Source organism: Nesoenas mayeri, assembly GCF_963082525.1.
Source record: "Nesoenas mayeri genome assembly, chromosome: 1".
Lineage (NCBI taxonomy): Eukaryota > Metazoa > Chordata > Aves > Columbiformes > Columbidae > Nesoenas > Nesoenas mayeri.
This window is the reverse complement of record NC_137541.1, coordinates 198,202,852-198,224,918: the sequence shown is the minus strand read 5'-3', so window position 1 is coordinate 198,224,918 and position 22,067 is coordinate 198,202,852. Positions and strand designations below refer to the sequence as shown.

The following is a 22,067-nucleotide window of genomic DNA, read 5'->3' as shown; positions in this document are numbered from 1 at the left end:
ATCTGTACATACTCTGTGCTGCTTTTTATGTGTTTATTGCTGGATTTTAACTGTAGCCTTCTCATAAAAGCAACATCATTTGTTTATTTAGGATTTATTGAAATCAGTGGGCTTTTTTTTGTTTTTGTGGGAGGGAGGTCCTCCATTTTTTACTAGCAGTAAAACCATCTTTCTCATATTATTGCTTCCTGTATGCTAGTTGGTAGACTATATTCATCATTAAACCTTACAATAGATGTATGTTTTTCAAGCATTCAAAATCTGGTCCTGGAGGAAAAGGTCAAATAACATGGGATAATCCTAGAGAACTGGAAGCTTATATCAAAAAACTCCAAGCTGCTGCTGAACGGCTTTCCACTGAAAATAGAAAACTGAGAAAGTGGCACACAAACTTCATTGAAAAGGTAGATTTTCCAGGTGAAATTGAAATCATCCCTCTTATAGCTTACTTCACTTTTTCCTTCATTTATGTGGTGATAAATGTTTATTATCCTTTAAAATTCTTTTAACAGGTTATATCTCTCATGAATATTGATCTACTTCGGCAGCAGCAGCGTTGGAAAGATGGACTCCAGGAGCTCAGAACTGGTTTTGCCAGCCTTGAGTCACAGGCAGGGTTTCATTGTCATATTGCAAATTATGAACATTTGACATTTCAATAGTAATCCAGATTTAAGACTCAAACATAGCATGATTGAATTAATTTAGATTAAGGAGTTACTAGCTAGGTCAGGAAAACAGACTGTGTACTACTTAGTTGATGCCAGGTTCAAGGTAAAATCTCAGGGGAAGGGGATGAGGATAATCTTTTTAATGTCATATTAGTAATGGAAGAAGAAGAGCACTTGGTCAGATGACAGGAGTTAAGTGAAAAAATGGGAAAACTGTAGGTCACCTGGATCAGTTGTGTCTGAGCCGTTAACGCAAGGTAAAATAAAGAAATTGGTACAGATATGAGTCACCCCAGGTAGAACAGAATAAATGTATAAAATTTAGAATTAAAATACATTTCAGTTAGAAATAATGAAAAAGACACATTTTTATTTGTTCATTTATCAACTGCCAGCTTTTAAAATAGAATTATAGAATCATTTTGGTTGGAGAAGACACTTAAGATAATTGAGCAAGATGATTGAGATTTTGATAAAGAATATTGTCTTGGCAAGTAACAGGGTGATATTACTATCACTTAACCTATTTTGAGGTATTATTAAAGTCAGTTTAATTTTTCCTATAGCCTTCAGCAATAACAGGGCTATATTCTTAGACAGATGTGGTGTTCTTAGCCATTTCAATGCAAACCCAGATTATTTCAGTTGGTATTTCCCAGGCAATAAATGCAGTATTTTAACTGTATTTTTCTTATAAATTTTTCCATCTTCTCAAGATAATATGAATAATGAATAAGTGCATCAATCCAGCGTTTGGTCTTTAATTTCTTTTGAAATTTGGTTTACAAATTTTTATCCTAAAGTCAGCATATTTTCTCAAAGTTCATAATTTATATCTGCTTTAAGATCTGTTTGAAAATTGTTTTGGTAGTACAGAGTAAATTAACTAAATTAATTTAGTTAAATTAACTAAATTAAATTAACTAAACTGTCTTCAGTCATTTTATTTTCGTCCTTGGCAAGAAGTGATAAAATTTAACCTAGTGTATCCTATTTTCACCATCCAAAATTACAAGATGGTATAGTCTTACTGCTGTTGTCATCAGGATTTTACATATTTCTTTAAACCCTTATTTATATTTGTCTTAAGGCTTAAGTGAAGCAATTGAAAATTTTTGTAGTCTCTGGAATCTTTCTGTTGGAAGAGTTCGTCTGGGCAGCCTTGAATTGCAGTGCAGACGTGTAGCTTCCTGCAGCAGCCTTATACTGCCTCCAAAGCCCTGCCTAAAAATCTCTATCCCATTAAATAAGAACCTGGAGGAAGTCTCTAACTTCTTTTTTAACTTATATGGTCCTTTTGAAAATCCTTGTATGGTTTACAAGTGACCATTTACAGACTTGAGCGTATGATATAGCTTTACATATTCTTACAGTGCAATGTAAGAGATTGTAATGAAAATCTGAATTCTTTAAGATAAAATGTTATATCTACTCATTAGTTAACGCTGACCTGTGGAAACACACAATAATTTTCTAAAACACTGTTTAACAGTTATCTTGTGTATCATAGGAAAATAAAAGGTGTGGTAAAGGTTTAGATCTCTCAGCCAGCCAGCTCTGTGTCTTATTTCTAGCAGAGTCCCCTGCAGTTTAGAGTAACTTTGAGGCATCTCATTGTGAACCAATGGGAGATGAACCTCAGTGAAGCTGTTATGCTGAACTGCCATAGAGACTGGTTTGATTTGGATATTTTTTTATTCCTATATTCATTCAAAATAAATTTAATAGCTCTAGATCTTCTTAACATTCAAACTGGTATTAGAATCGTAGAATATCTTGAGTTAGAAGTGGCCCATAAGGACTACCGAGTACAACTCCCTGCTCCTTGAAGGCCAACCCAAAGCTAAAGCACATGACCAAGAGTGTTGCTCAGATGCTCCTCGAACTCTGACAGTCTTGGTCCTGTGACCACTTCCCTGGGGAGCCTGTTCTGGTGGTGTGATACTTCTTTAAATTTTACTAAGATCCTGGTCTTCAGGCATTTTGTACTCAGTTTCAGATTATAATTATGGTTTGAGGAATAAAATAAAAATAAACATTGTTAAATTTTAGGGTTTCAAATCGTGTGATATGAAAGCTTGGAGACAGCACTGGAATCATCAACTTTACAAAGCTCTGGAGCATCAGTATCAGATGGGCTTGGAAGCACTCAATGAGAATTTACCAGAAATAAATATTGATCTAACATTCAAGTAAGATTTTTTTTTTTTTTCACATTAAGAAAGTATTCTGTCTCAGATTACACTCAAATGTTAGTTTTTGTATGATTTATTTCACCTTTTAGGCAAGGCCGGTTGCAATTCAGACCTCCTTTTGAAGAAGTACGAGCTAGATATTATAGAGAAATGAAGAGATTCATCTCCATTCCAAATCAGTTTAGGGGAGTAAGTGAAGCAGAAGAAGAGTCTATATTCACTGTTATGACTGAAAGAAATGCAAATGGATTTCTGACTGCTTTCAGTAAAGCAGAGGATTTGTTCAGAAGGCTGACGGAAGTTTCTGATAAATTCAAGGTATTTTCGAGATTTGACTGACTCATACAGTTTTTTTTCTTTTAAGATTTGCATCAGTTTAACCTTCAGACATTCTAGAGGTAACTGAGCAATGTCATTTGCGCATTTTTCTCATTTTCTGCAGGGCATATAAGCAAAAGGTTAGTAAGTCCATCCATGTTAAGCCAGCTACTTTATCACATACCCATTTTGAAGCGTATGCACAGTTCCCATTGAAACCTGAGTATTATAGCTACCTTTTTACTCTTGTTCAAAATCTGTTTTGATTGTCCTTAAATGTGTGAACATGTCAAACCGTTTGTACCTCCTGATTTTTTCACTAAGAGAATCTGTAGGTAATTGAAGGAGCACAAAGGTTAAAGATAATCTAGCTTGAAAACATTATTTAAGTATTTTAATGTTATTGAGAAATGGACTTTTTTAGTCTGGATTTTTTTTTTCCCCATGAAATCAAAAATAATGTTGAAAAGGAGTGGATTGTAATTGGCCAAGTAGACATGGAAACCCTGGTGAATACACATCTCTCTAGCAAACAGGATTGGGAAAAAAACTTCAAAGCATTAAAAGTGAGAGGGAAAGAGGCAGAACGTCTTCCAAGGTAAAGTGTAACTCTGTTCTTTTTTTCGAGTAATTTATTCTGTGAGATACTTTAAAGGTAGTAGTAAAATAGAAATATTCTTTTTACTTGGAGTTATAGATAACATTTCAAGGGTTTTTGAAATATTGATGTACTTATAAAATATTTAGATTTTTGTTTTTCAGTTTTATTTTTAAACACTTATTATATTGAAACACTTATTTTATCTGCACAGCCTTCTCTGGAAACTATTAATGTCTTCCTTTAATATGATGGGAAACCCCCTCAAAATTCATGGCTGATTCTGAATTACTGCAAAACACAGTGATATATTAACAATTCTTTCAGCTAAGTCCTGTATGTGTGGAGTATATGTAGCTATTTGGAACAGACTTAGTAAATATAATTCTTGCATTTAAACACTTGGTTACCTCCTATAGCTTACAGTTTAAGATATGCTAGTGTAGGATTTTATTCTTACATATATTCACATGGAATTTAGTGTATTGCATGGTTAGAGTTCACTAATGAAAGTGGTGGGAATCGTGTTCAGAGCAAGTGAAAAGAGGTGACACTTCACATAGGAAAATGGAATGGTGGAACTTGTTGGCTAGGTGATATTCTGAGTAGAAAAGACTTTCAAGGACAGGCTGTGATGAATAGAAGAGAAACTGGCTGAAGTGTCTTATAGCCAGAAACCACATGTGGTTATGAAGTGCCATGGGTTGCAAATGATTGGTGTTGAGGGTGGATACTCAGGAAGGTATCAAATAAGGAAGCCCTGTTCTTAGTGTTCTTTAGGCATCTTACTTAGAGTCACTGTGAGATATTAGATTTAGGGTCTTGATACGACTCACTGTGGCTTTTCTTATGTTTTTAGGACTATTGAAGCTTGGGTTAGTACATGCTCATGGACATTAGAGATTTAAAGACTATGACTGTACAAATAATTAAAATATTTTTCTTTTTGAGTATAGAAATTTAGTGACATTATTAATTTGAATTTAGTGACATTGTTTGAATGAGCAGAGCATTAGTCCCCATAAAACTGCACATATGTGCCTAATGGTTATAAATATTTAAATATTATGAGTAATTTTCCCAATAAGCTCTGACTTTTATTTGTAGAATTATGAGGGAAATTTTGTCTTATTAGGCTACAAAATCTGGGTAAACTATAGATGTCCATAGATCTTAGAGATATTGACTCATAAGTCTACTACGGAATATTTACCATTTTTTAATCTTTTGTCTTGAAGCACCATCAGGATAGATTGTTTAACTGTTAACTGCAACCCTGTGAAAACTGTAATTGATGATTTCATCCAGAAGTTGTATGATGTTCTTGTTATTTCTTTGAAAAGATCTATTCAAGGTAAATATTTTTTTTTTGTTACTGTTGACCTTGTGGACATTTGCATTAATGTAAATACTCTTTTTATATAAGAGATATTTTACTCTTTGGCACAGTGAGCTGCAGAAATCACAGTGCAGAGAGAGTAGTTTGTCACTAACTTTTCACTGCAGGCCTAACTTGATGTCCATGTGCATCTTTTGCATTCAGTTGTTTGGCCATGTCTATTCCAGATGTAAAAACATACATCCAAACATTATTTTACTTGTTTCTTCTGTCTAGAGGAAAGTTTCTGTGACGTTTGAGGGAGGAAAATTTCTTAGATGTTTAAGAGTAATTGAAGGAGTCAGCATGAAATGTTTTAACTAAGAAATATTATTAGATTTTTCTTTCACAAATTGTAATACTTTATCAGGAGTCTTAAATAATGTAGGTTTATTCCACAGTTACTTTTCACTTGGATTGTCAAAATGCAAAGTGTTAAAGAGTGCAAAATATTTCCCTATTTTTGGGTGATCTATCAATATTTGAAACAGGTAGAAAAATGAAGTAAGGTGCAAAAAGTGAGAAATAACATTGCTTTGTGCTTTAAATGTAGCAATCAGCACAGGAAACACAGAACAAGGGTTGTGCAGGAAGTGAATTATTTCCATAACCTGAAAGATTGTTTCCTGGAAGATGTATTATTTCCTGGAATTGTACAGCTCCTTTCTCAGTACCAAAAAGATCTACCTTGATAGGACAATACAATGTTATAGCTTAATCATACTTTTCTTTGTGAGTCTTTTCAATATTTAAAGAAAGATGGTTTTAATTTGTGTACTTAAAAAAAGAACAACGCCTCTCCCCCAAAAACCACACAATTTTTACGTCTGTTTTTCTCCATTTACCAAAAAAAGACCTATACAGATTTTGAAAATGCATAAATAAATGCCTTAGGTATTTATGTTTAATTCTCTGAAGGGAGGGACTCTGATACTTATGGTCTATATCATACACTGAACACAGTGTATTACATTTCAAAAACTGCGTAAAGACAAACATGCAATTTTTTTGGAAGCAGCATTGAAGATTGGGGTCTGCAATTTTTTAAGCAAATACTTCGTGTACTTTTGTCCCGTCCCACTCAGTGGGCTGAGGGCAGGGTTAACATTTGTTATCTTCTGCCCAGTAATGGGGAGGTATGAGAATTATTCAAGATAAATATTTAGTATTCAATTATTACTTAAAACTTGGTGGAAATATGAGATAGTGACTTGGCAAAAGCTTGTAACTATGTCACAAAACTTAACAAGGCTTCAACAACAAAACTCACAATGATATTACCCTTATATGCTCAGAATAAAGTTAGAGAGAAAGGGAGAGAGAGATCAGAAGAAATATTTCACCACTCCAAAGGCTGGTTGATCAAGACGTTCCCTGTAGTTCTCAGGGCGGTGGGTGCAATGCAATGCCATGTCCCGAGTGAGAAGTTTTAAATACTATAGTGCATTTGCATGCGGAATAGGAGAGGGTGGCTCATTTCCTCCCTCTTCTCACTCCTCATGCTAATTAAGGAGATTGTTTCAGAAGTGAGTCAATTGGTCCCAGAAGTGAGTCGGTTGGTCCTCTAGGGATAGCTGGTGATTTGTGATTTCCCCCTAGCTGGTCAAACATGATGGACGCCTTTATCTCGAAGGTTGGTGCCTTCATTTAGCAAAGAATGGGTTGGCCTCAAGGAGGAGATATTGTCCTGCCTCTCCAGCTCTTATTTCTTCTTCCCTGCCAGAAGCTGCAAACCCAATTGCTTAAGGCTTAAAAGGTGCATACCTTGTCCATCACAACGTTATCATATCTTATGACAATGTTCTATCACAGTACATTTCTCTAACTTGTGTATTTATTACTACAAGTATTTTCTCCATGATAATTTTGTTTTCCACCTTTCTTTTTATAGCTCACCTACATGATGTTTCTTCATTTCTCACTGATGCCATGGAAACATTAGTGATTAGGCCTCAGACTGTAGATGAAGTAGCAGAAGACAATTTAAAATATTTAGACCTACAGGAACGAAAAGAAGGGGTAAGATACTATTTTATCATATTTAGAACAGCTATAAAAAAATGCAACTGTATTCTAGTGTAGAAACTTGTATTTAATATAACTAGCTTTAAACATGTGTTAGTCCATGTAGTACAGTATTTTCTCTCCAGCAGTAAAGTATCTGCCTGAGGAAAAATACGGAATATCCTCTGGTAAATTGTAGGTCAATCACCCATTAAATCCCATTAAATGAAGGACCGCCTGCCCTCTGTTAACTTTATACCATTTAAGTGTTAAAAGAGAAGAGGTATGGAGCAATCAGTACCTGTTCTTCCTCTTCATGACAGTGATTGTATAGTTGTTTGTTGTGTCCTGTATCAGCCATCTCTTTTCTAGATTGAGAAGTTTCAGTTTACCTAATCTTTTTTTATACATAAGCCCATCCATAAGTTTGATCATCCTTGTTGCCCTTCAGTAAGTCTTTTCTAGTTTTGCAATGATCTTTTCCAAGGCACCAACAGGATTTTGCACAGTTCTTAAGATATGAAAAAAACATGGATTTGGATGATGAAATAACGATATTATCTCTTTTATTCTCTTTGTTATCTTTGTGACTCCTAAAATTTGTTCTACTTCCTACTGCTCTGATTAAGCAGGCGTTTTTTAAAACTGGCTGCCATAACCCAAGTTATCAATCCTGAACTGCTGTTATTAGCTTAGAACTCAGCTTGTACATATGATATTTATTTTTTCATATATAAGTCACTTCATGGTTACCTACTTGAATTTTGTTTGTCATCAGTATTTTCAGTCACTGTTTCTTAGAATCATAGAATAGTTTGCGTTGGAAGGGACCTTTAAAGGTCATCTAGTGCAAATTCCCTACAATGAAAAGGGACATCCTCAACTAGATCAGATTTCTGAGAGTCCTCTCTGGGTTAGCTCTTCCAGTGTTTCAGCACCTTCCTTGTAAAAAATTTTCTCCTTGTACCTGGTCTGAATCTCCCTTCTTTTCATTTAAAACCATTACCTCTTGCCCCATCACTAAGGATCTATTAAAAAATCTGCAGAGCAGAGGGGCAGAATCACCTCCCTTGACCTGCTGGCCACACTGCTTTTGATGTAGCCCAAGATACCACTGGTCTTCTGGGCTGCAAGGTCACATTGCTGGCTCATGTCCAATCTTTTATCCACCAGTACCCTCAAGTCCTCCACAGGGCTGCTCTCAATCCCTTCATCCCTCAGCCTATATTGATGACGGCAGTTGCCCTGACCCAGCTGCAGGACCTTGCACTTGGCTTTGTTGAACCTCATGAGGCTCGCATAGGCCCGCTTCTTGAACTTGTCCAGGTCCCTCTGGATGGCATCCTGTCCATCAGGTGTGTCAACTCAGCTTGGTATCATCTGCAAATTTGATGAAGGTGCATTTGATGTCACTGTATGTTTTTGAAGATATCTGCAATGGGATTCAGTTCTAAATGAATGCATCTGAGCTACGGTGTGTATGCGGAGGTGTCTGCAGCATGTGCAGTTCATATACTCAGTGGAAGTCTGGTTTGTTGCCTACATGTACAGTTCCGGAATTATCAGCTTCATTGCCCTTCTCTGAACTTTCTTCAGCACTGTTTTGGTCTCAAATCTAAAACATAGCACCATATGAGCTGCCATGATGAAAATGAACCAGCCCAACCAGACCCAGCAAACGTAGATATGTATTTACTGAATCCTGTCTGCTCTGAATCTGGTTGAGTGGATCTCTGCAATAAATAGACACATTTATCTGTTTCATAGTAAGCATTCACTTCTGTATATCTCATGTCAAGATCAAGATTTAGAATTTCTATAAATACATCAAAAACTGTTTTTTCCAATGTTTTAATGTTATTCTATAAAGAGTGTTAAAAACCCAGCTGTGTATATAGACATATAATCTATGCATGCACAATCTATGATTCTCATATACTTGCTTATAGTTTTGATAAACAGGGTTTGATGAATTTTTACATACACACAGATTTCTTTTTAATCTCTTTCAATTTAGATTTTTCTCCTTTTTCAAGAGGCTGAAGATAAAAACAAACTTTTGCGAACTGTGGCTGGTGCAGGTTTGGACACTATCAGTAACCTAAGAGCTACATGGGATAAATTTGAACTAATGATGGAAAGCCACCAGCTTATGATTGCAGAACAGGTAACAATGAAATATTAATATTTTACCTAAAAATTTTGAAATTATTTTGAATAAGCCTGGAGAAAGATTTTTTTTTTTTTTTTTTCCTAGATTAAATCCATAAATGTTCTCACTTTAGTGTTAACACCAACTGAATTGAGGGAGGAACTTAAAGAATTAGTGTTTAAACTGCTTAAACAGTAACTAGGTGAAACTTCTGTTGAACTGATGCTGAAATGAATGTCATAATGTTATAATTCTGTTGCAAAGAACTTCCTGGAGACAAATGAGTTAATGAATGCAATGGTTAACTGAGGAAAATGGGCTAACAGTTAAAAGATAGCTTTTTTTGTTATTTTAGCATGTGTTTAATACCAATGCTTGCTTGTTTGTTTGTTTTTTAATTTGTTAAACAGTCCATAGGCAAATTCCGGAACTCATTTGAAGTATTACTGAAGATATCAATATGTCATGCAAATATAGCAGTTTTACTGTGTGCTATATGATGCAGGCTAAATAAGTAGCATAGGCCAAATAAAAAGGTGTGAAATACCAGCATAAAAAATTAGTGCTCTCTTTTTCAGAAAAAAATCCTCAGAAGAATAAAAATTAACTAGTTCTTTGGGTATTATAAGAAGTTATTTTAATTTTGATCAAGTTGTAGTTATCAAGTTTTGATCAAGTTTTGAAGTTGATCATAGTTATAATTATGAACTATTGAAGGAATTTATTTGTACGTCTTGCTTTACAGATTGAAATGATGAAAGGAAATGTGATTTTGCATATTAATATATATCTTCAAGACCTGGAAAAGTTTAAAGCGCGTTGGGATCAGCTAAAGCCAAGTGATGATGTCATTGAAACAGGCGACCAGGGTGTGCTTGAGAAAAGTGCTCAGATCATAAAGGAAAAAAAGAAAGAATTTGATGAGCTTGAAATGGTGAAAGAAAAACTCATGTATGTTTATTTCCCTGTATACATTGCTCATTAATGTATGGATCTTTTGCAGCAATAGTATCTCAGAAAATGTTAACTAAATTTTATCACAACAAAGAATATAAGGAATTTAATTTTATTTATAGTACATGGTTTTCATTAGTTTTTCAGGGTCCTTTTTGTACATTTTACATAGCATGAATTTGTTGAGCTGCATTTTTTTGAATTATTTTGGATTGAAAAATTCAAGAAGTCTCTTAAGGTTTCAAGTAAGGGAGTCTGTACAATGGCAGCTTGATTCTGACTTCTGAAGTTCTCACTAAGAGAAGGTTTGGGGTATTGGTCCAGGGAGGGGGAGTTATTGCTTCAGTTCTGTTGTAACTTCAGTGGGCATGAGCTGACCTCTCCCATTTCTTGAGTGTCTGATCTGATAGACTTTTGTGCAAAAGGAAAGGATTTTTCCACTGGGTGCTTACTGTCATTAAGCTCATTGTTGCAAATCTTGAGTGGACGAAGTTTTCTGTTTAAATTCTTAGCTTGACACTTAAATCTGATAGTAAATAAAATTAGCATATTCTTTCTACCTAAGAGAAAGAAACAAATTTTTTTCAGGCTTTATTTTCAGGGGCAGAAAGTAATTAATTTTTCTTATAAATATGAAAGAAATGAAAGTTTATGGAAAATAATTCTGAATAGGAGAGAAGGTCACTGTGTAGGAGAGTTATCCCTTGTATTCTTTTATTATTTCTATTTGAGAAGGAACTATAAGGAAATCACAGTTGGCAGCAATGTTCTTCAATGAAGCCAATGGCTTTTCTTAAAAAAGTATAATTATTTTCTTGTGATACAATCTCTTAAATGATAAATGTAGAGTGGAATAATGTAGTGTATGATAAAATGATATTTTTATTCAGTGAAGAATGCCGTCATTTTAAGTTGGAAGAGCCTGACTTCTCATTATCAAAAGTAGTATGTCAAGATATTAAGAGTTGTGCAGAAGTTTGGGAGTTGTATGAAGAGTTTTATCAAGGATTTCAGGAAAAAGCCAAAGAAGATTGGATTACTTTTAGGTATGATTTTGTTACTTTATTTTCATGGACACACACGTGTTTATAGTACTGCATTTTAATTACCTTTTTATATTTGATTTTCATGCAGGAGTAAAACATACTTATTTGAAGAATTTTTGTTTAACTGGCATGAAAAAATGAGGAAAATGGAAGAACATTCTGTAATGACAGTAAAATTGCAAAAAGAAGTGGACAAATATAAAGTAAGATGATAATTAGGGAAATGGGTATAAAACAAAAAATGTTTTGGTATTACTGGGTAATATACTTCATTCCATAGCTCATTTTTCAGTTCTTATTATAAAACCAGTTACAATTTAACAAAATATTTTGCGGTACTGTGTTTGAACATTTTGCTTATTTTGAGAACTTTTAGTTCCTTGCTGTTAACAAGAGGGTCATTACAGTTTACATAGACACATTTAGCAATCAGTTTTCCTCATAGTTATACATCTAAACATTAAGTTCAGGAATTGAAAAAAATGGGCTTCAGTTTAAGAATGGCTTTTTTTGTTTGTTTGTTTGAATAGCATGTCAGTCTGTAATCAAACAGAGAAAGTTTTCACAAAGACTAAATGGATTCACGTAGACATTTTTCCTATAGATGATAATTCCACTCCTAAAATATGTAAGAGGAGAACATCTTTCTCCAGACCATTGGCTGGATCTCTTTCGTCTTCTGGGTCTTCCCCGAGGCACTACACTTGAGGGTTTGTTATTTGGAGATCTGCTAAAAGTGACAGATGCCATTATAGAAAAAGCAACAGAACTTAAGGTATGAATAATTTCAAATAAAGATATTCTATTTTATCTTATGGTTTATTTTATGTACTATATCTTGTTCTGTATGCATATTTATATTTCTACTACTGTAGAAATATAATTCACGTTATATTTTTAAGTGAAAAGTTTATTGCAAGCTCTGTAGTTTGAATTGAAATCTATTTATGCTTCTAAATAGGATTTGAATTGTCGGGCCCAAGGTGAAGTCACAATCAGAGAAGCATTGCGTGAGCTTGAACTCTGGGGAGTTGGAGCTGTCTTTACATTAACAGATTATGAAGATAGCCAAGGCAAGACTATCAGACTTATTAAGGACTGGAAAGACATAGTCAACCAAGTTGGAGATCATCGCTGTCTTCTACAGTCCCTCAAGGACTCTCCATATTACAAGGGTTTTGAAGATAAAGTGTCTATCTGGGAAAAAAAGCTGGCTGAGTTGGATGAGTATCTGCAAAATTTAAACCAAATTCAAAGGAAATGGGTATATTTGGAACCAATATTTGGTCGTGGAGCTCTGCCCAAAGAACAGGCTCGTTTTAACAGAGTTGATGAAGACTTCAGGTTAGTGTTGTGGAATGTGACTTTTCTATTGTATCTTTGACACATGTAGACTAGAACATTCTTCATGGTGAAGATATATGGAACAATTGGAATATATAAAGAGATGAAGGGCAGCAACAGGAATTCAGTAGGTATAGGTGTGTGGCAGTGATGTAGGTCCAAATAAAGGTGGTGATGTGGTTTTCATGTAATGGTGTGCATGTGAAGAAGAGAATCACATGAAATGCTGAAGATCATGAAACGGGCCAGCAAACACAAAATCAAGCTTGTCAACAAAAGCAAAAGTGATGTAATTGTTTTCTCAAGAATCATTTGTTGTTGAAGACAAGGACTTTGTTCACTAAGAAAGTACACAGATAGACTTCTGGGAGAAACAGATGGTTTATTTATTCCAAACAAGTCAAGGAGATAGAAGGAGAGGAGATTTGAGAAAGAGATGTTTTATTATCTGTCTTTATTTGAGTTAAAATGACTTTTTAGGGGAAAATAGAAGTCAAGAGTTGAATTTTCTTGGTTTTGGGTAGAGAAATTTTAGCAAGAAAAAGTTATTCAATTACATTGGAGAGACATTGATGTAATTTCTGAAATGTTTAATCATTAGTACTGAAAACTGAAAGTTACCTAAGTGATTTACCCATGCTTTAATTTTTGTTTACATAACTACATGTATATAATATTCAGTTTAAAACTGTAATGGTTGTTTTATGAATTATTCAATTCTTTTCTGTCAAGATCCGTTATGTCAGAAATCAAGAGTGACAATAGAGTAATATCACTGAATGCCCGGACAGGAGTAAGAAATAACTTAATTACCATACTTGACCAACTTCAGAGATGTCAGAAATCTTTGAACGAATTTTTGGAGGTACAGTTGACATTAATATAGTTTTCTATAAAGAAAGACAATGAGTTTGATTTTAAATTAACAAAACTGATTTGTTTTTATATAGGAAAAGCGCTCAGCATTTCCAAGATTCTATTTCATTGGAGATGATGACTTATTAGAAATTTTAGGACAGTCCACGAATCCTCTGGTTATCCAGTCTCATCTTAAGAAACTTTTTGCTGGTAATGCATTAATCTTCATTTGTGAAATGTACTCATTTAGAAAATAAGTTCTTCAATGGTAAATAATCTGTTGCAGACTTTTTTCCTGTCTTTCTGCTATTAGACACTAAGGAATTAATGTTTGACTTTAACAATACATAACTTCATTGCTATTTCTGATTCATAGGCATTAATAGTGTGAGCTTTGATGAAGAATTTAAGTACATAGTTGCCATGAAGTCTGTAGAAGGAGAAACTGTGCCACTTAGAAATAAAGTTCTTCTGTCAAATGATGTGGAGGTAAGAAAATCACATCCAAGTATAGTTCAGGCATCTTTGAGAAATTATTTTGTAATGTAACTTTTGGGGTTTTTTCATCTCTTTGTCAGGTGTGGCTAAACAGTTTGGCTTTGGAGATGAAGGAGAGCCTGAAAAAAATGTTAATTGACTGTGTTGATGCTGGAAAAAAATCACAAGGTTCAATTGATCCATCGCTCTTTCCTTCCCAGGTAGTAGCTGATCCAGTAATGCCACTATGTAGTCTTAGATTTACCAAATATGTTATTTTTTGAAGTCTCATAAAGAAGTGCACATATGAATTTGGAAAAAAAATAATGTCAAACAAATCCATGTTATTAACTTATAGTATAGAGAAATTCTTAAAAAATGGGCTCTTATAATTCTTTCGTAAACATTTGAAATACTCAAGTCTTTTACATGGCACCCAATCTATTATAACATCCATCTATTTATTAAATTTGATGTACATCTTGATCTTAGTTGGTAGTGAATTTTTCATGCAGGGCAGCTAAGACTTAGTAATATAAAAAGACCTTTTTGAATCTGATTAAAATATAGTTTCTTCACATAGGCTGTATAAGGAGAAATAGTCATGAACATGAAATTCTTCCATGCAATTTTGACCAGTAGCACAGAGAATCACACAATCACAGAATGGTTGTGGTGGGAGGGGGCCTCTAGAGATCATCTGGTCCAACTCCCTGCTCCAGCGGGTCCACCTATAGCCAGTTCACCCCAGACCATGTCCAAATGGCTTTTAAATGTCTCCAAGAATGGAGACTCCACCACCTCCCTGGGCAACCTATTCCAGTGCTCAGTCACTCTCAGAGTAAAAAAGTGTTTCTTAATGTTCAGACCGAGCCTTCTGTGCCCATTGCCTCTTGTTCAGTCGCTGGGCACCTCTGGAAAGAGCCTGGCTCCATTGTTTAAATGTTCACTTCCGGTATTTATAGAAATATATAAGATCCCTCCCTGAGCCTTCTCTTCTCCAGGCTGAATAGCTCTCTCAGCCTTTCCTCGTAGGAGAAGTGCTTAATCATCTTTGTGACCTTTCACTGGACTGTGTCCGATAAAGCACTTGTCTTTATTGGCTCCTCTGTCACTTGGAAGAATAAGTTGTCATCAATGAGCTCCAGGAACCTCCTGGATTGCTTATGTCCTGCTGTGTTGCCCCTCCAGCAAGTACTGGGGTGGTGAATGTCCCCTGTGATGACCAGGGCCTGTGAATATGAGGCTGCTCCTACCTGTCTCTAGAGGACCTCATCCACTTGTTCTTCCTAGTCGGGTGGCTTGTAGGAGATACCCGCTATAATGTGACCTTGACCTGTCCTTTCTTTAATTCTGACCAAGCTGGCTCTTCATCCACCCCCCAGCAGAGCTCCACGCACTCCAGCTGCTCTCTTTACGTAAATGGCAACTTCCTCTCTTCATTTTCCCCTCCTGACCTTCCTAATGAAACCGTATCTCTCCATTGCGACACTGCAGCCATGGGAACCATCCCACCACATCTCCATGATCCCAACAAGGTCACAGCCCTGCAGCTGCACACAGATCTCTAAGTCATTATGTTTTTTCCCCACAGTCTCTGCATTAGTGTGCAGGCACTTCAGAGAGGTACCACAGCACGTTGAGTTTCTGGAGAGGGTTTGAGGGTTTTCCCTATAATGGTGCCTTGTAGGCACTTCTTTGCTGACATGCCAGTAGTGGAGGTGACCCTGCTTAAGCCTCATTCCTCATTTTGTGGATTTTTGTGATCTCTTCTATCACATCACCCCATGCCCTTTGCTCAGTGATCCTGTCTGTCATTCCCTTACGGACCTGCCTGTCATTCTCTCCCTCCCCCAGGGTGTAGTTAGTGTTACCTGTCTTCACATTGGCATAATTGGTGAAATTTTTTGATACAGATCTTTCCAGTTCCAAGTTTTACTTAACCTTCATATCTCAGACAAGCCTTTTCCAGTGAACTTAAAGGAATTAGAATATAAGTGGAGTGTTAGAAACTGGAATGCAAAATACTGGGTTAGCAGATCAGTGACACGAAAAGTCAGAGGTACAGCTGAGCCTGTTGAGTATGTTCTCAGCAGGCCTACAGTGTGGTAGTTTCCATCTGACACATCATTTATTGTGAAAAGATACTTTAAAGCTAAGGGACTTGAAGTGTTAGATTACATAAGTTTTCGCTAAATTTTTCAGGTTTAAGTATGGCTATATTTTTTCCTAAGAGCGTAGCAAATGTGTGACTTTGTTTAAAAATGATACAGTAAAATACTTTAACTATCAGAAATAACGAACAATTATAAATTAATTGAAAAACTTTTATTTATGTCTTCTGTATTTATAAAATGTAATTTGAGCTTTCTTTTCCACAGATTCTTTCCCTGGCAGAACAAATTCAGTTCACTGAAGATGTTGAAAATGCTATCAAAGACCATAATCTGCAACAACTAGAATTAGAACTCATGGCTAAACTGGAACACTATACTAGCATTGATACTAGTATAGAAGATACTGGGAATACAGGTATAAAATGATAAGTAATATGTAATTATTTGTAATGACCATGTAGTTGTATAGTATTTAACATTCTGTTTATTTAAACAGGAAGTTATATAAAATTGTCTTGATTTGAACTCATAGAGTTACATAAATTGGGTCACCTGTCACTACCAAGATTAGTGTGTTTAATGTTTCAGAGTGAACAATGAATTTTTATTTAGATGAAAAACGATCTTGCAGCATTTATATATTTGCAAATCTCTAATTTTTAATTAACTATTTATAGATATATTTTTAATATATTTACTGATAATTTATCTTTACTTCCTGAACTGTGCTCTACTGTTATGTTTCACTGTAACTGTCCAAACAGCAGTTGAGGTACATTATGTCATGTCAATATGTTCTGTATAACTCTGTAGGTGAGTTTCTATTTTAGATGTATTCATGTGCATTTGAACTACTAATTCTTGATTACCTCTAGCAAAACCAATAAACTAGCTATTCTCAAGACATCATGTTCTGAATCTCATATAGTCCAAATGGATTAGAATAATTATGCCTTTGAGTGTTTATTCCTCTCTTTTGATGAGAAGGGAGGCTTTGAATGACTATCTCAGATGTAAAATTCTATAGTGTAAGTTAGGTGAGATGGCTCCTTACCCTAAACATATAAAAAGAATCAATTGGATATGTTGACAATCTTCCACGACATTTGTGCAGCTGCTTACTGTATTAACTTTATGAACTGTTAGCATCTGATATATTAAACAGGAGTACGATTCATATCACCTACCTTCAGCAGTCTGTAAATGTGGTTCTTTATCTAAGCTCCTTTTCTATGCTCTTTCTATAAGCCATTTGAGAAATGTCATCAGTTATAAAGAGTATTAATTGCTTCTACTGTAGAATACATTTACAATAACCTTTTAGTTTGGATAATATGTGTGATTTTTAAGTGAGTTGCCTGATAAAGTAAGTTGCCACTTACTTTAGTTTACTTCCCATCATGGAATGGTATAGGAGTACACAAACTGGATTTCTTTCAAAAGAAACCAAATTTGAAAATATTTTCTTAGAGTATACTTAATACACCAAATCTGCTAATGAACATTAATTCCACATCACACTAATTAGTTTAAGTCAAATATCCAGAGTGTGTGTAGTATGGTTTTTAGATCCTCAGCTGATCAATTAGCAGATTGTGCCACACTGATGTCTAAAGCGGACATAGCTGTAAGCACTCCTGGAATAAATTGCTTTCCAGAAAAGCCTGTGTCTCTTATCTATTGAACGTAGAGGCAGACAAAGTCACTTCTAAATGACTGAAGTTACAGGATGATTCACATTCTCTGTCAGGATCTCATTTTATGCTGCTTGCTTTAGGTAATATATAATATTTCTATATACAGTTGAAGCAAGATCTAAATAAAATCTGCAGATAATAGAAAGAACTTGAGAATGAGTAAAATGTATCTTCCTTACTACGCTGTTGTGATGGTGGTTTTTTGTGGTTATTTGCAGAATCAGGAATCCTTGAGCTCAAGCTTAAAGCTCTGGTTCTCGATATCATTCATAACATTGATGTGGTGAAGCAGCTGAATCAAGCTCAGGTACACAGTGTTGAAGACTGGGCTTGGAAGAAGCAGCTGAGGTTTTATATGAAAGACCAAAAATGTTATATTCAGATGGTAGATGCTGAACTCCAATATACTTACGAATATCAGGTGTGGTATTTTTAGTTTTTACTTCGTGGCTTTTATATATGTGTCAAACACTTTATCATTTTACACATGCTGCTGGTTGCCTCCCAACTGTTGCCATTTGTTTCAGCTTTATTGTGTCCTTGGCATACTGTTTCATAAAAAATACTAAAAGATAGAGTAATCATTTTCATTCTTGATATTGATGGAGTAAATGTAAGTAAGTTGTATGGAAAGCAGCTACAGTATCATATAAATATTTTCTAATATGCTTGCTACTTTTATATGTCTGTATGCAGTTTCACCTGTGTTGACTCCTTTTCTGTAATTCTAAAAGAAATTGCACAATGCTTTGACATTTGATATAAAATTAGGAAAACTTCATAACTGTAAGCAAATTCATATACTTAATGAGACAGTAATCTTGATGCTGGTGTTATGTTTTCAAATTAATGACTTATGAATGAATTGAATTAAGTTACATCATCAATAATTTCTGTCTCCCTATATATATATATATATATATATTTTTTTTTTTTTTTTTTTTTTTTTTTTTTTTTTTTTTTTCTCCTGCAGGGTAATTCCCCAAAACTTGTTTATACACCTTTGACAGATAAGTGTTACCTAACTCTTACTCAGGCCATGAAGATGGGCCTTGGAGGAAATCCCTATGGTCCAGCTGGAACTGGAAAGACAGAATCAGTAAAGGCCTTGGGTGGACTTCTTGGAAGACAAGTATTAGTCTTTAATTGTGATGAGGTGAATATGGTTCTGTACAATTTAGGAAATGGATATCTATGCCCATACTTTGTAAAGCAATATGATATTCTAGCAATACTTCTGATAATTTATCATTTTCCGTTGTGGATATTTTCAATGACATATTTTTTAATAGCTGAGAAGACAGCCTTTCAATAGTTTATTGTTACTTGAATTTTAATAGTATTATTATTTTTAATTTTAAGGGCATTGATGTGAAGTCAATGGGGCGCATATTTGTGGGCTTAGTGAAGTGTGGTGCCTGGGGATGCTTTGATGAATTCAATAGACTTGAGGAAGCTGTATTGTCTGCAGTATCCATGCAGATTCAGACAATTCAACATGCATTGAAGAAACATAGTCCTGTATGTGAGATGCTTGGCAAAAAGGTACAGCAAAACTTACTTATTTTCTTCTTATAAAAATAGTCTGTAAACAACTGAGTTGAACTTAAAAACTGACTACTGCAACTGAATGTAGTCTACCCAACATTTCTCAATGCTGTTTCAAATGACAATACGCTATTACAATCCACTTCTAATACTAGGTTGAAATGGATCATAATTCTGGAATTTTTATTACACTGAATCCTGCTGGAAAAGGTTATGGAGGAAGACAAAAGCTGCCTGATAACCTCAAACAACTTTTTAGGCCAGTCGCTATGACTCATCCAGACAACGAACTCATTGCAGAAGTGATTTTATATTCAGAAGGCTTTAAGGATGCTAAAATACTTGGTAGAAAATTAGTGGCTATTTTTAATCTAGCAAGGTAAGTTGTATTGTGTTTCCCTCCCCTCCATCCCATTCATTCTCTTTCCTCCTTTTATTATAGCATTGATCCTTCTGGTTATCTCACTGCAATCTTGTTTCTTCACCTAATTTATGTCTAAGCATGACTTGGGATACAATCTACATGTGCTCTCTGTTAATATTCTGTAACATTTTATGTCTTGGATATTGCAGAAAGCTATGTGCCAGAAACAAAACTCGATATAAAACCAAAGATTTGGAGTCCTGTAAAGTTTTACATTCCATACAGCTCTTAAATCTGAATAATGCATCTGAACCATGCATCTCTGTAGTTATTAATTTAACTTCTAAGATAAAAACATGGCAATATGTTGGGAAGTTCAGGTATGAAAATATCTGGAATGCAGTTATAATCTCAAGGTGGCAAAATACTGCTCCCCTGTTATGCTCACTAAATATGAATGTGAGCATGGGAATGTCAGCATATGAATGTGAGCATGTGGATGCTCACAGGCATTGAGTTGGATTTAGAATCTTGAAGTTGTTGAAATGCAAGTGACTATTTGGTTATAGGTATGCATATTAGAGAGAACGAAGTTCAGCGGTTTTAATTAATGTTGTTGGGGATAATAATAAATACATTAGCTGTTGAATATACTCGCTCTGAAAATTTCAGTATGTCATTTCTTAAATCTCTGAACTACATTACAGATGGCACTACAAGTACTTGCCAGTTTCTTTTTTCCCCAAAAACAGTATGAGCATATTCATTTGTGAAACAAAAGTTTCAGGTGCTGTCACCTAAATCTTATTACAATATTGCTGTTTTTAAATTTAGAGAGCTTCTGACACCACAGCAGCACTATGATTGGGGTTTACGAGCATTGAAGACTGTTTTGAGAGGCTGTGGCAGTCTTCTTCATCAGCTGAAGAAAAGTGAAGCAAAGCAAGAAAGTAAGATTGACTATGCCAAACTTTGGATTACTTAGGATATTATACAGATATCATTCACTACAGCTTTCTTGTTCACTGGAGTTTTGAGAAGCCATGACTTTGATCTGGAGGCAATTTAGAAAAGAAAAAATATCTGTGAAAGTCCGTCTTTATTAGGAGATCACAAAATACTATTGTCATATTCTAGACTGAGCTTTTATATGATAAGAATATAGATATAGGACTTTTATTCTGGGATGATTTTGAGTGATTCTCAAAGATTCTTGTTTTCACTTGGCTTAGGAAAGTTAATCCTCTGATGCTGTCGTTATTCTTCAGTCATCAGACCATTTTCATCCTACTTGTGGATCACTAAAATTGGCGCATAGCATTAGATTCAGACTGGTAGAGAGACAAAAGCGTAACGACAGGTAGAAATGATGGCGATGTGTTGGTATAGACTGGGTCACTTTAAAAAAAAATAAAAAAAAATTGTTTTTTTGTTTGGATATTAAACAAGTTGGAATTAAGAGCATGGGATGGATGAGCATTTCACATCCTAAGGACATTTTTCCTCTTAACTGTTTATCATGTTGCTTAGAAAATTTGTCCATAGAGATATTTGTGTTTGAGACATTGTTCAGGATGAAAAACCTTGACCTTTTTCCAAATTTTACCAAATTCTAGAAGGGTATGCTAATCCCTAAAGTCTGGAACATTTGGGAAAAAGCCTCAGGAAAAGGAATGACACTTTTTGTCTCTTGTATTGAATTTAGGCTACAGTGCATTCTGTTTTGGGGCGATCATGCATCTAGAAGCAGGGCAGAAACACAGGATGATTTTTCACCTGTAGTTGCGGGTCCTGCTCTCTGCAAATGTACCTGTTTTACATAAGAAAGTAATTTGATTTTAAAAGGAAAAAAACAGAGATCAGAGCCCTGTGCCTTTCTCATCATAAGTGTATTTATTTTTCTGGCAGAGGAGACCTTTCTTGTGGCTCTTTTCTTTCTGGTACCAAAACACTTACATTTCCATGGTACTTCAGATGCAAGGGGAGTTGTGCAGAGTGTTCACTTCTGGAATATTCATAGTTAATTAAGATGCACTTGAGAGATGTGACTTCAAACTGCCTCTGGTAGAGTCAGGTCTAGAATCCAGGTCCTTAATTTCTTTCATGAGTGCTTTAGTAAGTAAGCTGTCAGATACTACTAATCTTAGTCACACTTAATCCTTAGGCTATTGTGTACTATTTGGACAGCATTGTATCCATCTTACATTTGTATAGAATATGTTTGTGAGCATAAATGATACTTACAGTTAGGCACTCATCTAACTTCCAAGTAGAGTAGTACATGAACTGGAATGTAATCTGTGTTATGATTCCACCTTCAACATCTTAGCAGCATGGGCTCAAGTG

The 22,067-nt window shown here is 35.0% G+C and overlaps 1 protein-coding gene across 1 annotated transcript in view; it reads left to right on the top strand.

The window, feature by feature from the left end:
* Nucleotides 1-22,067, top strand: part of DYNC2H1 (dynein cytoplasmic 2 heavy chain 1) — a 161,742-nt gene that overhangs the window by 12,254 nt on the left and 127,421 nt on the right. Inside the window, exons 14-36 of the mRNA XM_080338541.1 lie at nucleotides 252-404; nucleotides 513-611; nucleotides 2,724-2,863; nucleotides 2,956-3,184; nucleotides 3,655-3,782; nucleotides 5,021-5,136; nucleotides 7,052-7,179; nucleotides 9,182-9,331; nucleotides 10,062-10,267; nucleotides 11,161-11,316; nucleotides 11,405-11,519; nucleotides 11,921-12,091; nucleotides 12,278-12,660; nucleotides 13,393-13,525; nucleotides 13,611-13,728; nucleotides 13,895-14,007; nucleotides 14,097-14,216; nucleotides 16,377-16,527; nucleotides 18,028-18,230; nucleotides 18,783-18,965; nucleotides 19,172-19,354; nucleotides 19,513-19,736; nucleotides 20,556-20,671. Of these exons, the coding sequence (XP_080194667.1) occupies nucleotides 252-404; nucleotides 513-611; nucleotides 2,724-2,863; nucleotides 2,956-3,184; nucleotides 3,655-3,782; nucleotides 5,021-5,136; nucleotides 7,052-7,179; nucleotides 9,182-9,331; nucleotides 10,062-10,267; nucleotides 11,161-11,316; nucleotides 11,405-11,519; nucleotides 11,921-12,091; nucleotides 12,278-12,660; nucleotides 13,393-13,525; nucleotides 13,611-13,728; nucleotides 13,895-14,007; nucleotides 14,097-14,216; nucleotides 16,377-16,527; nucleotides 18,028-18,230; nucleotides 18,783-18,965; nucleotides 19,172-19,354; nucleotides 19,513-19,736; nucleotides 20,556-20,671 (3,718 nt within the window). The remainder of the gene's footprint in view (nucleotides 1-251; nucleotides 405-512; nucleotides 612-2,723; nucleotides 2,864-2,955; nucleotides 3,185-3,654; nucleotides 3,783-5,020; nucleotides 5,137-7,051; nucleotides 7,180-9,181; nucleotides 9,332-10,061; nucleotides 10,268-11,160; nucleotides 11,317-11,404; nucleotides 11,520-11,920; nucleotides 12,092-12,277; nucleotides 12,661-13,392; nucleotides 13,526-13,610; nucleotides 13,729-13,894; nucleotides 14,008-14,096; nucleotides 14,217-16,376; nucleotides 16,528-18,027; nucleotides 18,231-18,782; nucleotides 18,966-19,171; nucleotides 19,355-19,512; nucleotides 19,737-20,555; nucleotides 20,672-22,067) is intronic.